Source organism: Amaranthus tricolor, chromosome 11 (assembly GCF_026212465.1).
Source record: "Amaranthus tricolor cultivar Red isolate AtriRed21 chromosome 11, ASM2621246v1, whole genome shotgun sequence".
NCBI lineage: Eukaryota > Viridiplantae > Streptophyta > Magnoliopsida > Caryophyllales > Amaranthaceae > Amaranthus > Amaranthus tricolor.
The window spans coordinates 21,664,042-21,682,179 of record NC_080057.1 but is presented as its reverse complement, the minus strand read 5'-3'; the positions used below and the strand labels follow the sequence as shown (position 1 = coordinate 21,682,179).

The window sequence follows — 18,138 nt, the reverse complement described above, 5'->3', positions numbered from 1 at the left end:
TGATAAATTATCCGACATCATTTAGTAACACTAACCAACACCACATAAAAACTAATTAAAGCTTTCAAAAGACATTAGAGTCGGCCCCATAACGGAGCAAGGGGGACCTGCACCCTAAGCCCATCCAAAAAATTAGAAAAACATTTTAATATTTAATAGTTAAAGACCTATAATAATATATTTAGTAATTAAAAGCCCATAAATAATATTTCGCCTCGGGCCTGTTAAATCTCAGAGCCGCCCTGTCAAAAGCAAAGAGATCATAGCCATTGATTTTGAAAGTAGTGGAGGCAGATTAACATACACTCCATTTAGACTAACTACATAATCAGTCAAGGGTGTCATAAACTAATGACTTCTCAAACATTTCTAAGTCTCAAGCAAATTTGTATTTCAGCCACCATTGTTCAAATTACACCCCAAAATATGATCAGAGTCACAATGCCGGTAGACGCTAGAACATAACTACTAACTACTTGAACCATTCGATAAAATCTCCACCGTATTGTGTTTCAAAGGAGCCGAAAAAAGTAGGAACCTAATGGGGACGAATGGAGCCATCCAATGCGTTCATCAACAAGGAAAGAGAACAGGAGAAGGGTCCCGATGAAGTTTCCCATTCGAGAGGTTAACTTTTTGCATTTTGTCTTCACACCATAGCAATTGCTCTTTGGTGATCCTAGCCATTCTTAGTACCCTAGAAACGATCTTAGCATCGATTAGGCTCAAAAGAATGTCCACTTCTCCGTGTGACGAAGGCCATGACTTCTTTAAACTTTTCTTCTTGCACAATTCCTTTAGTTTCAACCTTTTCTGCAATCGAATTACCAATGATGAATCAATGCATAGATTAGACCTTTCCGATTTTTACTTTCCTTTTCAACCATCAATCATATAGCTAAACTTAATGTGTTTTCATTGCATGCTAAAAAAGCACGAGTTTGATCGTCATTATCATACCTAGTATATCCCACTCATAAATGGTGGAGTAACTTAGTGAGAGCAATTGGGTGACTACCCTAATCATTTCTAAGATTTTTTTTGAAATGAAGATTCTTAATTTAAACCCACGTAACAAATTTTCTAAATCCACCATTGTCTCTTATGGATGCTATGATTAGGGTTTGGAAAGGGTTGGATGATGACATACCAATAATACCATACCCTTATCAAAAGAGATAAGGAGGTTGCGACCTGTGAGACCCTCAGCTTGAGAATAAAGCAGTGAATTTGATACTAGGATCAATACCTTTTCCACTAAATCCACCATTGTCGCTAATAGAAGCTATGATCAGGGTTTGGGAAGGGTTGAATGACGACATACCATACCCTTATTAAAGGAGATAAAGAGGTTGCGGCCTGTGAGACCCTTAGCTTGTGAATAAACCACCGAATTTGATATTAGGATCAATACCTTTTACACAAAATCCACCATTCTCACTAATAGAAGCTATGATCAGGGTTTGGGGAGGATTGAATGACGACATACCATACCCTTATCAAAGGACATAAGGAGGTTGCGATCCGTGAGACCCTCAGCTTGAGAATAAAGCACTAAATTTGATATTAGGATCAATACCTTTTCCACAACTTGCTGAACATGTTGAAGAGATGTAGCTATTTGATTATCGCTTCCAAACAGATTACGAATCCCGCCAGCTTTCTTCTTATCCATCTTCAAGAATGTGTAGAATGTCAATATTGAAGTCTGAATTAACTTAAGGAGGTCAGGGGCAAGAATCCTGTAATCCGATTCATCATCGTCCACCATATTCTGATCGACTCCTGAACCATCGAGTACAAGTATATCTGATTATAACTCATTTTGACATCTACAAATGCAAGTTATAAAGTCGCACATAAAGCGGTTCAAAATTCAATTGCCCAACATCCGACTACTTAAATGAACCAAGCTTTTGGGTGGATAATCCTTACCCAGTGTCACATAATTCGCAAATCTCTTCGAAAATTTAAAAAAAAAACAAATTATGATCGGTTTAGGGCTATTGTTGGGCCACTTTTAGCAAATCGCAAATTCAAAAAGCGAATTAGTAGACAACTTATGTTGCATTGATCCTACCATATTGCAAAATTCGGACAATTTTAGGAAAAACATCAAAAGGATGAACTATGTATAACATATTGTAAAAATACGGTAATGGTTACGATCACGGTCACGGTGATGTTATAACAACACTAATGCAGTTATCGAAAATCCTAAACATCGGTCAAATCATAAGTTATCGTAGCGTCTAAACATCGGTCAAATGACTCAAATCATAAGATATGCAGGCCAATATGCGGTATTTTTACACCTTTATGCCACAGAAAATATCGGTTCGTTTGTTTTGAAAACCATTACAATGCGGCCGATGTTATGCAATGCGGCCTTGTTTTTACACTATGATATATCAAGATTTAGCTTCTTACCTTGCACCTTTGGAACCTGTAGGAGCTTGGACAAGGAATTTCTGCTCCGTGCGTATTTTTCTACTCGTGAACCTTGTTCAAACGGTTCATTTTCTATAAATCTCTGCAACAACACATCAAACTGCTGATACTGCTGTGCACAGTGGTTATAACAAGTAGGGTTATTCTCGGGCTGACACGATATTTTCTGGCTCAGCTGCGTGTATTGGCTGTGAAGGGCTTCCCATGTTAAGCAAATATGAGCTACGTATGCGGTTTCTAGGTCTTGATAAGGAATATCATCCGGTTTCTGCAGCTGTTCAGTATCGCTGTCGGGTTCTTCAACCTTCTTCAGCGAGAGGCAACGGAAGGAAGATACAAGCTTTCGAGATGCACCTCTCGGAGATCGTGTTGAAGGACTATTGTTACCTGCATCACAAGAGCGGAAAAACTAATGTTCAAACGTTGTATACAACAGTTGGATAACCCGTTTGAAGTTGATTCAGGTAAAACATGTAAGCAAGTTGGAAAGGACAAGTAATGCACAACATTTTTAAACGGCAAAGCGTATGAAATTGAATTCCGTGTAGTGTAACATGATTCGCGAGTTAATTCGTTTTTGGGATTCAAAATTCGCTCAAAATGACCCTAAAATAGCCCAAAACCGACCATAATTCGCTTTTTTTATTCGCGATACGCAAGGATATTAGTGAATCATTTCTGTGATTCACCAAGGTTATGTTTGATCACCCAAACCAAACATGTCCTAAGATGAAAAATTTCCGAAGTCAAGTACAAACTTCTAGGACAACATCAATTGTGCAATCAGAGAATCAGGCCAACCAAACGACAAGAACATGTTAACCATGTGTCATGTTCCCTCGCTTCTTCTCGATTGATAGAGGTTTTCCTTGTTCTCTCTTCATCTAATTCTACTTAAACGAACTAGTTTACAAATTAACATGATTTGTACTGATCACCGATCCCTTGTGTTTCTTCATTGCATATACCGATATCTACTGGTTTTAACTTGTGCTAACCGATCAAATGAATTTTTTATCCGAAAATGTTCTATCACGACTTATTTTCACTAAAAATATTATGTTTGAAGTGGATGGAACACGGCAAAGAAAAAGAACACATCAAAATTGTAATCTGCGTAGCCATGGGCCCAAAATCAATCGACATTATACAGTTGTGCAAGGTCTTTTAAGAGTTATTTTAGATATTTGTAGGAGTTGTCAGTTGTTTACCTGTTCTTCTTACAAAAGTCCCTCAAGGTAAAATGTGAAGTAACAAAACAAACAATCAGGTAACAGATCAAACAAAGAAAAGCAAGAGCAAATGAAAAAAAGGAGGGAAACGCTCGGAGCAAATGCTAAGCCAAAACCAGATGGTGATGAGATCTCAACGTGATAGTGCCATAAGCCGAAGACTCCTAGCTAACATGAATTATAACAAAACAAATGAAAAATAAAACAATCATGGAACTCCTCAAAGATCGATATTTAAGTCAACTCAACTCATTGAAAAGGTAATCTACATGAATATCGTCGCAATCACAATGAGGGTGCGATGTCACGGACGCAGCACCTCGCGTTATTACGAGTCATTTCACAAATGATGCAATGTGAATTGTCAACTTGGAAAATATCCCTTTCATTATAGCAAATAAGTAGTTAGTATTCTAGAGCATACATATATAATTAAGGCTTATAATAGAACCTAGCACCCGATATACTTTTTTTTTTTTTAAAAAAAAAAAAAGATAACCCCATGATTTTTAATCACATGTTACTTAACGGGGTATTGCAGTTCGATAAGTTCAAAATCTTTTATAACTTATAAAGCAAATGTTATGTAACACAAAGGCCTTATTTTAAGGCCATGGATTGCACATAAAATCAATAAAGCAAATGTTATATAACACAAAGGCCCTTTCTTAAGGCCATGATACAAGGCAAAGGCAACAATAAAGAAATAAGAGCACATACAGTGGCGGAACCAATATGATGTCACTGATGTCACTTAACATCACTTAAATCCAAAATAAATTCATATATTATATATAATCTACTCTAGATGAGTTGGTTCGTGTGTATTGCTTTCCACATATGTGACCAGGGGTTAAAACTAGTAAACACGTTTTACTTAAACAGCCATCACTTGTTTTTTTCTGGATAAGCCACTAAGCACATAGACACTACAAAAAACATATGGAACCCTTGCAAAAGAACAAGACTGATTAGAACTCAAACAAAAAATCATATGCTTGCATAAAAAAATCAAGCAACAACTAACAACACATACCATTACCAGCTACATTCAGTTGTTGAGAACTCATCCGATCAAAGAACAGCATCCTCTCACAATACTTGATGTAAATAGATTCAAAATCACAATACAAGTGTTCAACTTGAGTTCCAATATCCCTCCCCTCGCTCGAGCTTGTCTCACCTTCCTCCTCTTCATCTTCTTCACCGCCTTCCTCTTCAGGAATGAGTACCATAAAACTATTCCTTTTCAATTCCTTTAACCTCCTCTTCACCTCATTTGTAATAAAATCATCATCATCATCATCCGCGTCCGGTGGAGCATCCATAACAACCGACTTTCCATCTATATTTTCATTCTCATGGTTAGGATCCTTAGGTTGTGGAATTGGCTTCTCAAATTCTTCCTGCAGATCCGGTTTACGAACTTTCCTAAACCTCCTTACTTTGAAGAAATCCATCGTCAAAGTTATAACCTAAAGCCCTTCAACTAAATGGGAATTCACAGAGCACCAAACCCTAATTCTTTGAATGACAAACAACAATGTCCTAAGCCATAAATTCTCGAGTATCTTTGAACTAAATGTACTAAAACACAATGAATATGACATCCAGAATGTACATCTTATTCCAATCACAGATAATCAGTACTCATAACAGGTCACTTGGTTTGTAAACTGAAAAAACAAAGAAACCCCACTAAATTAGTGCACATTCAACCAAAAATTAGGTAAATATCATAATGAAAACCAATCAAACATAATACAAAGAATTAAGTTTATTATAATACAAAAAACTCTCTTAAGGAACCAACTCAACCAAAAGCTTAAACTGATAGTTGAGGCCCCTAGCTGATGGTTGAGGCCCAGGTATATTATATATAATGCGCACAGGCACTAAATATTAAATGAAAGGTGGTTGAGATTCGAAGCTGTGACCTCTTGTCACATTGCTTCTGATCCATGTTAAGAAAACAACTCAACTAAAAGCTTATACTCTAACAACCCTCAAAGAATGAACAGAAAAGTGCAATTTTTTCAATTCGGGTTATCCTAGAGAATCCCTAAAAAGAAAAAAATCTACTCAACCATTAGACTAACTTGAGATTCTAAAAAATGCATTTTAATAAACAAGTTAAAAAGTAGATTTAAACAATAAAAACTAGTGTCAAGATCCCACCTTTAAAAAACCCAATAAGTAAGAAAGTATCAAACTTGAAAAACAAAATGAAATTTGCTACTTATAATGCAGAAAACCCTTATAGAATGAACAGAAAAGTGCAACATTGTGAGAAACAAGTTACAAGATCCCACCTTTAATTACCCAAGTAATAAAGTATCTAACTTGAAATACCAAATGAAGTTTTCTGGACTACAATGCAGGAAACCCTCAAAGAATGAACAGAAAAGTGCAACATTTTGAAAAAAAAAATTAATTTAAAGTAGAGTTAAACAATAAAAACTTACATTTATATCAAAAGATCAACTCAAAATTTGCCATTTAGAAGTAAAATAGGATTAAATCACCCAAATCTGAGATACCCAGAAAGCATATCCTGATTTTGATTTGAGATAGAGAGCAGAGGGAGAGAGAAAGATGTTAGGAACTGAAGTAGCAAAAGTGTGAGTACCCAGTGGGTATAAGTAAAAAATACTAGTAGATAGAATCCAATAAACATGATGGTCATATAGTCCGTATATGCCGCTTATAGGGCACTATATTCAGATTCTAAACACAAAAGAAAAGCAGCAATTCATAACTATAAAGGAGGATAAATTCGAGAAAAATTATCAGAAAAATATTCTTACAACGAAAATGCTCAAGTGAAGATAGAATCCAATAAACCTGTAAAATAAATTCAGTCTACTTTAATAACTTTTACTATAACTACAATTTGCGAATAAAAGAGGATAAGAAAAAAATATAATTTATGAAGATACATAAGAAATGTGCGTATAAGAAAAAAATAAGTTAAATAAGTAATCAAAAAATAAGAAAATATCAAAAATAAAAATATAGTAGTAATTTATTTTCTTTACACGTTTTCTTCACTTTTTTCTCAATTTTCTCGTGAAATGTAGTAATTAAAGTGTTAAATTATGACGAGAGTAGGCAAGTACAAGAAATTTGTTTGTAGTTGAGACCAAAGATAATAAAGCCAAAATCTTTTTGGTAGTCCACTCGTGTTTTTTTCATGTTGTTAAGTTTGATTACTGCTAATGTTTTTGTTTGAAGTTTTGGGTACTTAAATTGTGGTTATTAGTGGTTACTCTTCATTGAACAAAGAGTTGATTTTGACATTTTGTGATAAATAAGATGAAAATATATAGATAAATAACAGTTATTTAAGAAAATAGTAAATTATATTTATATGTCCTTATTTTACAGGAAGTCTTTTGTGATTTTTATTTTATCTTTTTTCTTATTTTATTTATTTTAATATTATATATTTTATCTTTTTATAGTTATTTGCAAATAACTCTTATTATCTGGAATTTTCTAAAATGACAACCCTAAGAGTTTAAGACTACTACCCCTTCCCTTTGAACTAATTTCAACTTTCAAGGAAAAGCGAAGCTTTTTCTTTTTGAATGTGAATATTTGATACTCAATTTGTCTATTTTATTGGCATTATTTTTTTTGAATCGTCTCTCCTATTACTAAATCACTAATTGTTATGAGAGATAATTTTTCAAATAGACTGTTTTTAATGGGAAGGCTCATTAGATTTTTTTTAAAATAAAATTGAAAAATGTAGTTTAACTGCACGCTTACTCGGTAGGGTTTGAGGATACTTCAAACAGGCATTTAGAATACGTCAAGTAGGGTTTTTATGGTATGTTAATTAGGTGTTTCAAACATGCAGAAGTTGTCATGTACATTTTATGTGTTGTAGGTGCAATGCTAAGGTCATTTGCTGTAGGTGTTTTCATTAGACATATTAGCTAGTTTATTTTCCATTATTGCTAAGGATGGACAATATTATTCAAATCATATATTGAACATTAAAATTTCTTAGATATTAATCAAAACTCTTGAAACAAATTTTAAATTAGAATCGTAGTAGATATTTTCAGCATGTCAACGATTTTACGCATATGTAAAATTGTTTATAATATTTACTTTGATTTTCTATTTGATTCAACATGGACTAGTGTGGAAATTTTTTAGACATTACTATGAGAATTTTGAATCATTGGCATATTTGAGAAACAAAAAATAAATTAAATTGAAATAAAGACAATAATAAAATTTACAGCTTTGTAAAAGATATTTATTTTGAATTTTATTTGTTGTTACAGTTCCTATAATAACTAATGTTCATCAAGTGATCCTATTTGACATATATTGTTCTATGTTAATGTAAAACATAGTCAAGTAAATACTGTTCGACTCGTTTCAATGCATATTTTCATAATATTAACTTTTAAAATTTTAAGGGAAATTATCAATGGTGCCCTTGTACTATTGAAAAATTACAATGGTACCCAACTGCATATCAGTGGTAACCCCCAATTATATGGTAATTACAACCGTGACCTTAATGATGAATTTTCCGTTAAATGTCCGTTAAATTTGGAATTTAACCTAACCATGGTTAGTTTCTTCATCTTCTTCCCTTTTCTCTTTCATGGCTGCTCGTCTTCCATCCTTATTATTTATTTAAGTTCATCTTCTTCCATGGTTACAACCCAATTTATTATTTATTTTTTTAAGTTTCATCTCCTCTGCTTCAATCCTTTCCTCGCTCAGTGTTTCCTTCTGTCCACTACCTTCAAGCTTCATCAATGGCGACACAATCTAAACCTCACGCTCAAACAGATTCTCTAATCCTCTTCTCTGATCCTTCCTCTTTCCAACCTCAACCACCTGCACCTCCTCCTCCACCGTCTACAGATAATCCTTCATCTGCTCCACAAACGACGTCATTTGGATTATTTTCTTTCCAGAAAAGGCCGCCTTTGAGAGTTACTACTGAGTTCGACAATGACAGTTCAATATTCTTCCACAAAATTTCATCGAAACTTTTCAATGGCTTCGCTAAGCTTAAATTATCTTTCCAGAATAATCCAAAAGGAGAAATTGCTGATCCTCAGGTCGCCATTATTACCAAACATCTTGCTTTTCATTATGACATTGAGGAGCAGAATGCTCTGGTCAAAGGTTTTCTTGATGTTGGTCCTAATCTTAAACTCAAAGCTTTCCATGATGTCAAGGTCTCCCTCTCTTTAGTCTTTTCTGTTTACATTTTGTTTTGGAATGTGATAAAGTTAAATTATAGCCTCAATTGTTTACTTTTTAGGAAATATATCGATTTTGATTTTGGATAATTTTAGTTGCATGTGCTTTTGTTTATCTGCCTTATGAAATTTCTTCCCTTTATGTTATGATATTTCTCATAATTTGGTAGTTGATCATTGTATATTCTATTTTTTATTTATTTTATATTATTTATTTATTTATTTGTATTGTATTGGTATCAAACTTATTCATCCGTCATTGACACAAGGGAACTTCATCATCCGGCACAAAGAGAGGAGAGCAGCCATGGAAGAAGAGCAGCCATGAAAGAGAAAAGGGAAGAAGATGAAGAAACTAACCATGGTTAGGTTAAATTTCAAATTTAACGGACATTTAACGGAAAATTCATCATTAATGTCACGGTTGTAATTACCATATAATTGGGGGGTACCACTGAAATGCAGTTGGGTACCATTGTAATTTTTCAATAGTACAAGGGCACCATTGATAATTTCCCAAATTTTAATCATATAAAATAAATAATATTTAAGATTAAAATTATGTAAAAAATAACTTAAAAAATTAGAAATACATCCACTATTAAAAACTAGGAGAAGTATTAAAATAAGATTTATTTTGTTTTAGAAGGATTGTTAATAATTGATAAATTATTTTCTCATAGTTTCATGGGTAGATTTACTTTTTTTGGACCATCCATGTTTTTCTTAAATTTATTAATGGGTATTGGGTATGATGCACCATGCAAGGATTTGGAAGTTAGCGATCCAAGCAAGCCTAGCCATTTTAAAATTTTGTTGGATGCTTTGAATCCCACTTTTAATTTCTGATCAAAGGTTGTGGAGAGTGTGGCCCACATCCTAGATTCCAAAGAGTAATACTAATAATAGTATAATCAATTATTTTAGACAATTTTTTTATTAACACCGTTTTATCGTGATACGGCTTAATATGGATAGACCTAATATTTAGTTTTTTTTAAAAAAAATTGTTTTTCATTTACTTAATTAATTGTTTTTTTTCTTAATAATATTAAATGGGCTGCTTGTATGGTTCCGTCTCATACAAGACCTGCTAATTATTTAAATAAGTATTTTATTAATAGACTATACAATATATTTCAGATCGAAAAACATAAAAAATATTAATATGTAATTTGTAACAAATGAACATACCAAAAGCTAAACAAATATCAACAAATTAATAAAATAATACTAAATAAACTAAAGCTTTCATTTTAGAGCTAAAAATTTTAATCTAACATAGATTATATTTTTAATACCTAAACTAAAATTTAAACACGGTTTAGGTAGAAGTCTAGACCCTTGCCCATCCCAATATGCAAAGGTCCACATAAAGGATTAAATTTTATTTGCGGTCAATAATCTGAATTAGCGATACATCAACAAAAAAAACTGTTTACTTTCTTTTATTTTTATTTTTTTCTAATTCAAGACTCCAAATTGATGGAATTTTCTTCTAATTCAAGACTCCAAATTGATGGAGCTGCCTCAACTATACAAGACATAGTCTAGAATTTTAACTGGTGCCTTTTAATTTTCTTTTCATCGTTTATATCTACTCTCATATCATGTTAGATATGCCTAAGAAACTACACATGTTCGATATAAGTATATAATCTATAAAAATTAATCCGATTAACTGAAATGAAATATGACCCGACTGGAACGCTTAAAATCAAATGCCTAAGTCCTAACATGTTTTCATATATTTTGGAATCAAAACTAATCTTCTCCGAGATATACAAATTGTTGTGTGAGACGGTCTTATTAAGAGAAACTCATCTAAAAAATAATATGAAAATATGAGCTCTTTAGTTGGGAATTAAAATCGTCTTATTAAAAGACAATATCACAAAAGTGGTTCCCGAAATATTATACTTTTTGTTCGCTGTTAGTAACTTGACCCGGCCCATTCTCATTTGGGTATGTACACCAAACGTCAATTTACGACAAATCATTGACTACGTTCTTTCGTATGATAGAAGTAAACAAATACTTTTACATTTCAAATGCTACTTGTATTGAATTTTCATCAAGCACTTCTTCAATTTGTCATTCATTTGCTACTTTCCATTCTTTTCTATTTGCTTCTACTCTTATTTCAATTTGGTATGTTTGTTCTTCCCCTTCTCTTTTTTTTCTTTGATTCTATTTTATGTGCTTCTTGTTATGTATTCTTGTTTTCTGTCATATCCTAATTCAGAGCTTTTACTTCATCATGTTTGTTAATCAAAATACAATATTCATCATTGATTTTTTATGAATTAGAAGTATTTAAGTTGAATTAATTCAATCTTGTAGCTGTTTTTTGACTTGGGTGTTGTTCAATTTTCGAATATTTCTTGTTGTTATAGAATTTAGGACTAAATCGTCACCAAATTTGGTTGCAATTTGCATATATTCAATTATATTTGCTTGATTCGGTTTAGGTTTTCATTGATAATTGAGGACTTTAATTGGAATTCTTGAAGTTGGTTATTGCAAGTTTTGAAATATGTTTTTTTAATTCGGCCCAGATGTTTTATAATTTTTAAGAGAAATTGGAATTTGAAGAAAATGTAAGGAGGACTGTGAGATATTGTGGAAAATTCTGAATAGAGAAAGAGAGCAGTGTAAATGTTAATAGGGGAGTAAAACTGGGTAGCAGTAGCACATACTATGAGAGTTGTCCAAAATTGATCAATTAACTAAAACCGAGCACAACCTGGCCTGACCTGATCCATCTTGTATGTAAAAAGTAAAATTAGATTATCAAGATATTCACTTATACTCAAGAATTAAATTAACACAACACGAGATATTATATCTGTGAAACCGAGCATGACCCGGCCTAACCTGAAATATCCCGTATATTAAAAGTATAATCAAATTGTCAACATATTCACCTACACTCAAGAATTAAATTAACACTGCACAAGATATTATATTTGTGAAACCAAGCATGACCCGGCCTGACCTGAAATATTCCGTATATTAAAAGTAAAATCAAATTGTCCAAATATTCACCTACACCCAAGAATTAAATTAACACTACACGAGATATTGTATCCGTGAAACCGAGCATGACTAGGCCTGATCTGAATATCCCGTATATTAAAAGTAAAATCAAATTGTCAAGATATTCACCTACACTCAAGAATTAAATTAACACTACGCGAGATATTATTTCCGAATAACACCGGAATGAACACCTCATGATGTACTTTTGTTAAATAAGACCTATAGTAGAGCCTCAGTACCAAAAGTTTGGCGTCGGCTACATGACTCATGATCATGAGTCATTAACAGTCAACCTATCTCTTGTTTAAGTCTTTCATCTAGTACTCTAGTTGAGTCACTAATATTCAGTCGATCTCTCGTTTCTCTAATGCCATTTTTTTCACCCCTGATATGTTTTGTTGCTGAAACACTAAATCGTTGCAACTTTGTTCTTGGGTTTGTTTGGCTTGATACTTGATCTATATAAGAGCTGCAGAAGTTAAAGTTTTTTGTCACAATTTTTTGTTATTTCATCGATGATCTAAGTATGTAATGAACACAGCGAGACTTTCAATCCACATTACAAAATGTCACTCTGGATTCATAAATACTGCTCTTTGTGATTGTAGCTGACTAGCTGTTTAGCTTTTCTGCTTGAGGATGTTTTTAGCATTTTAGGAGTTTTTACTTATAATGAATTCACAGTTTTACGTTGTAGTAAGAACAATACTACTAGGGGTGAAGGTTACTAGAATTAAAACCGCAAATCGAATTAGACCAAACCGAATAGGAATATGGTTTGGTGTTTTTAAATATTTGGTCTGAATTTGCACCCTATATATGCTTAGTGTTGCTATTACTTGTAATGTTTTGGAAGACTTTATTTACTTATTTAGTCTTTTGCAAGACTTTATGAGTTTATTAATGTTGCAGCCTAAGTATATATAAAGACAAATTCGGTCTAATAATTCAGTTTCAGCGGTTTGCATTCTGTCTAAAGCTTAAAAATACGGTTTGGTGTAGATTCAAATAAAGTTTTGATTTGGACTGAAAAAATGGAAACGATTCAAATAAAGTTTTGATTTGGACTGAAAAAATGGAAACCGAATTAAATACGGTCTGAATTGGTTTAGCTAAAAGTCCAAACCGTACACCGAACTTTCACCCTTAAATATTATCATGAATGTTCTCTCCTTCAGTTCTTCATATTAAGACTAGAAATCCTGGTACTGTATAGGTGTTTGAGCTTACCGCCACCATAATATTAGGTGGCAAGAGTTACAAAATAAATTCTTTTTGCCCACAAGAGTGGGCGCTTGACCATCGTCACGATCATGACCGCATCTTAGATGAATGATCCAGTTGAAAATAGGGACAAAATAGCCTAGCCATGGTAAAAGTGCCTCTTCCTCTTTTGCATTGTGGGCTTTTTAAAGCTATGTGATATTGTTCATGGAAGCTGCGCTCTTAAATCTCAAACCATTCGTTCTAATATTTTGCTCGCACTTAATGCCTATTTCTAGCGGTGGTTTGACTTTTGACTTAACGATGTATGTTTGAAGTTGTAGTGATCAGTTATAGCAGTGTAACATAATTCGCTAGCCAAATAGCTTTTTGAATTTACGATGCACCCAAATTTGCCCAAGAATATCTCAAAACTGACAATAATTTTTTTTGATTCGCGATTCACGAGGAGATTAGCGAATCATGTGACACTGAGTTGTATTTAGTTGTTTCTCTTGTTTCTCTAGTTCTTGCTAGTGAGTGGTGATGATTGATCAATGCTCAAAGGATATAGAAACACATTACTTAACCTTTTAAGGGTATTCGGTCAATGTTTAAGTAACTTAGTTGATCGTCTGCTGGTATCTTGATTTTTTTTCATACCTTCGGTATTCTATTTCCGCTCCCTCCTATGCGGAGGTGATGTGATTCTTGTCAATGGTCGGTGGCGTGGGAAATAATTCTTTTTATTGTTCAATTAATCAATGAGAAGCATTTACATTTCTATAGCTCACAAGAAGAGGCTGGCCAGAAAATTTTCTATGTCATCATGTTTCAATGCTTGTGATACAACGCCTTTCAATAACAAAACCTTTTTCTCTTTATAGTTTCATCTAAAGCGTTGCTTTGAAGATGGACCTGACGGATCTTAACAAGGTCTGGGAAATCAAGCCTCTAAGGATGATTGGTGAAAATGAGGCTCGAAAAATCTTAGAGAATGTGGCAAAACAGGTGCAACCAATCATGTACAAGCGCAAATGGAAAGTTCAGGTCCTGTCCGAATTCTGGTAAGTGGGCATGTATTTTTACTTCCACATAGATTTTCTTCGGAACTCCGTTTTCATTATCCTTCTAATGGGTCCCGTAATGTAACAATCGCAGCCCATCAAATCCATCCCTTATGGGATTGAACGTTGGTGGAGGTGCGGAGGTTAAGCTACGTTTGCGTAGGCCAGAAAGGCAATGGGATTTCTTTCCTTATGAACAGATTCTTGATACCATGCTGCATGAACTGTGCCACAATGAAATTGGTCCGCATAATGCCGATTTCTACAAACTATTGGATGAACTTAGACTGGTTAGTGACTTTACTTCTCATTGTTTTCAAATTTGATCAAAATAAGTTGTTTGAAACATAGAATTGCTTGATTTTGTAACTACATGAAGATGAACCGTGAAGGGCTAGTCTATTAACTCGGTTCTTTTGCTATCGTTCAAGCCTTTTCCTCTCTACCGTTCTTTTTTATGCCCCCTCCGATGATCATCTATGGTTCAGAAAATTTATGCAGTGATCATCATCTAATTATTTGTGTTGGGAACTACTAATCCGTTGCTCTGAGTTTGCTACATTCTCCTTTTAAGAACGTTTCACTAAGTTTGCTACATTTCTTTTCTTGGACATGTCCCTGTAAAGAGTCAACTATATAAGTATATAATTATACTCAGAAAGGGAATTTTCTAGAAGCAAGCAGTAAGATTGTTTGAGTATATTTCTGTAAATAAGGAATATCAAGGATAGTGTACCTCACTTCGAGAGGAGGCTCTCTCCAAAATGAGCAAGCTCAATAACAAACTTTTTGATGCCAAATACAATGCATGCATCAAGTATTTAAACAGAACTAAAATAACAACCTGCTGACATCACTAACAAAATAATGATAACATAATATATTCAACATATTAATTAATTAATTCTTAGCTGTCCTCTTCCTTGTACATGTGAATAAGATCGGTGGTTTATTGGGCTGGCCCTGTTGATTCCTTGCAGTCCCCCACAGTCTAACCAATTCTCATCTGCACATTTCATTTGTCTTCAAACCATCTCACACATTTTATCTTACTTGTGTCGTCATCATCATCATACCCAGTATATCTCGTTCATAGACAACTATGGATTTTATCTTTCTTGTGTATGCTCTCGAAAACCAAACCAACAAATAATTGTTCAAATGCATTTATAGTCAACCTAGAGGGTCAAAGGAGTACTTACTGATAAATTTGTTAGGAGAGTTGATTGCACACAAGTTCGATGAGGTTTCATCCTAAAACCATTTGGTAATATGAGGAGTAGCTCATCAAGCTTATATGTTGGTCAACCTTTCTCTAACTCTTCGATGTGGGATCACATGTAGGTTATTTTTCCAACAAGTGTTACGTGTCACATTTGATCGAGAAAATTTTATCATCAAGTTTATTTTGTAATGGCTGCCTAAATGACATGGAGATTTCTCATTTTTATCTTTCAGGAGTGTGAAGAATTAATGGCGAAAGGAATTTCAGGTAGTGGGAAAGGATTTGATCTACCGGGACGACGTTTGGGTGGGTTCTCACAGCCACCGCCTTTACCATTGCTTCCCCAAAGTGCATTGGCAGCTCCTGAACGAAGAGGACAACGTGGAACTTTGTTGCCATCAGGGCCTAGGCGTATAGGTGGTGATAATAGTATTAAGGCTGCACTAAGCCCAATTCAAGCTGCGGCCATGGCTGCAGAAAGAAGGCTTCATGATGAATTGTGGTGTGGATCCCGATCCCAGGGAACTCATGGGCAGCAAGCAAATAACAGTGCGTCATCCTCCACTGAATCTCGTGTGCCCATTTTGAGTGAGCAAACTTGGCGACCCCATGAGACGATAGAAAATCGAGACACATGGCAATGCTCTTTATGTACTTTGATTAATAAGGTAAACCTCTACATTCTAAGGGGTGTTTGGCAAACGGGTTTGACCAGCTAATTTTGAACCAGCTGCACAACGCTGCTATGTGCAGCTTGTTCAAAAACAGCTTATTCATTACAATAAGCTGTTTCAACCGCTAATTTGCCTTACATTCGTATTGGATGGGTGCCCAATAAGCTATTTTGCCAAGGAGCCCCTGAATTTTTCCGCAATCTATTCTTCTCTTCTCATATGGAATTTGATGTGATGATCTACGAACTATAATGAATGATATATGTTATTTCAACTTCATATATCATGCAGTTGCCTTACAAAATCTAATCTGTGGCTAATGACTGAATTGCAGCCTCTAGCTCTTGCATGTGAAGCATGCCAAACACCAAGAATCACGGAGATCAAGTCGAGTTTCAAAAACTGGTCCTGTAAATTCTGTACTTTGATCAACGACAATCAGCTAGAAAGATGTTCGGCTTGTGGAGAATGGAGATATTCATTAGGCCCTCCTGTTGGTGGTTATACACCTCATGTTGGCACTTGATACGAGGGCTCTGATTCTCGGAGTAAATTTATACATATGACATAAAAACCGTATTTGTTGTACAAAATCGATAGGTAACTACATTGTCTATGTAATTTGTAAGCAAGTTAGCCACAAGTCCCTTAGTCGTATAGCGTTCAAAACATCATTGTTGAGAAGCTTTTTCCAATTGATTGTAATGTGAAATCATTTTGGACAAGAGACCAGCTCAAAGTTGTAACCGGGCCATTAAGAATTTCTTTCATAGGTCGTTTGGTTATGGTCTGAGCCATTGTGAACCAGATGATGGGAGACTTGACAACACAACACGAGTTCTATACTTCTATTGTTAAGAATATTGAATTCGTCCCCACTATGGCTCTGGCTCTGGCTCTGGCTCACACCAGTCTGCGGGTTCCTAACTCCTACTTAAAAAAATTGAAAATGAACTTAAAAAATAGAGCATCCTAAGCAAACTCATACTTCAAAATGAATAAGAATTTTAAAGAATCATAGTTGTGACGGAGTTTAAATATCACTACTTGCTAAAATATAATCTGTAAAGAATTTTCCAACCTTACCCATCACCACAAACAATAAGAATTGAGTGGTATGACATGTGCATTAAGGAAAATTGGTAGTAACACTAAACTTGTACATCATAAATACTTCATCCGTTACCCAATATTTTATTATATTTTTTTCATGTACTTCAATATGTATTTTAATATTAATTATCTTTAATTTTTGACTGAACGAAAAATTATTAAAATTACATATTAAAAAAGTAAGTATTAAGAAGAATAAAACAAAATCTTATATGACTATATTATTTCTTATTAATGAGTCGAATTTGCTGAAACAAGATTGAAAATAAATGGTATATTACCATTCAAATTTACGGGTTATTACGAAAGGGAGGAACTACTAAGAGCCAAAAAGTGCACTGCTAAATAACAGAATAACTATAGAACTGCATCAAAAACTGAAAGTATATTGTAAATAGAAGGAATAAACGATAAATATTATAACAATAATATAATAATAAAACCAACCTATTTGTCAATCTGCTGTAAATAATCTTTACTATTGATTATATCTAAATAATCCAATATTTATATGTTTTTTGCTGACAACATTCTATTTCACATTTTAACCGGCTATCGTAGGTATTTACTAGCTGTTACACTCATTTTTTTCTCTTAATGCTTTTTCGTTGGTCTAACCTTGTTCCTTTTTTAGGTACCTATAATAATTGATTAAAATGTGACAGGGCCGACTATGTAGCAAGAGCTACATGAGCGACGACTCAGGACCCCTTTTTTTGAAGGCCCAAATTTTTTAATGTATGCACTTTTTAATTATATATTAAAACGTATTCTTCTTCTTCTTATTATTATTATTTGAAAGAGCAATACGCATAAGTCATTATATGATTCATGTTAATAATTTTTAATAATTATTTTAGGTTTAATGGTTATCCAATATTGTTTGGTCTT

At 33.8% G+C, this 18,138-nt stretch overlaps 2 protein-coding genes across 3 annotated transcripts; one reads left to right on the top strand and one right to left on the bottom strand.

Moving 5' to 3' along the window:
• Nucleotides 1–245: 245 nt before the first annotated feature.
• Nucleotides 246–6,321, bottom strand: LOC130827887 (uncharacterized). The gene is made up of 5 exons (XM_057693775.1): nt 6,149–6,321; nt 4,720–5,359; nt 2,431–2,838; nt 1,580–1,785; nt 246–813 (listed from the first exon to the last, which is right to left on the bottom strand). The coding sequence occupies exons 2-5, from the start codon at nt 5,141–5,143 to the stop codon at nt 574–576; spliced, it is 1,278 nt and encodes a 425-aa protein (XP_057549758.1). The 5' UTR covers nt 5,144–5,359; nt 6,149–6,321; the 3' UTR covers nt 246–573.
• Nucleotides 6,322–10,950: 4,629 nt separating this feature from the next.
• LOC130827885 (DNA-dependent metalloprotease WSS1-like) lies at nt 10,951–17,104 on the top strand. 2 transcript variants are annotated; one of them, XM_057693770.1, is made up of 5 exons: nt 10,951–11,074; nt 14,056–14,235; nt 14,330–14,525; nt 15,694–16,128; nt 16,469–17,100. In XM_057693770.1, exons 2-5 carry the CDS (start codon nt 14,081–14,083, stop codon nt 16,658–16,660), a joined length of 978 nt encoding a protein of 325 aa, XP_057549753.1. In that variant the 5' UTR covers nt 10,951–11,074; nt 14,056–14,080; the 3' UTR covers nt 16,661–17,100. The 2 variants fall into 2 exon arrangements, with proteins under 2 accessions (XP_057549753.1, XP_057549754.1); XM_057693771.1 differs by lacking the exon at nt 10,951–11,074 and having other exon boundaries at nt 14,066–14,235; nt 16,469–17,104.
• Nucleotides 17,105–18,138: the final 1,034 nt, after the last annotated feature.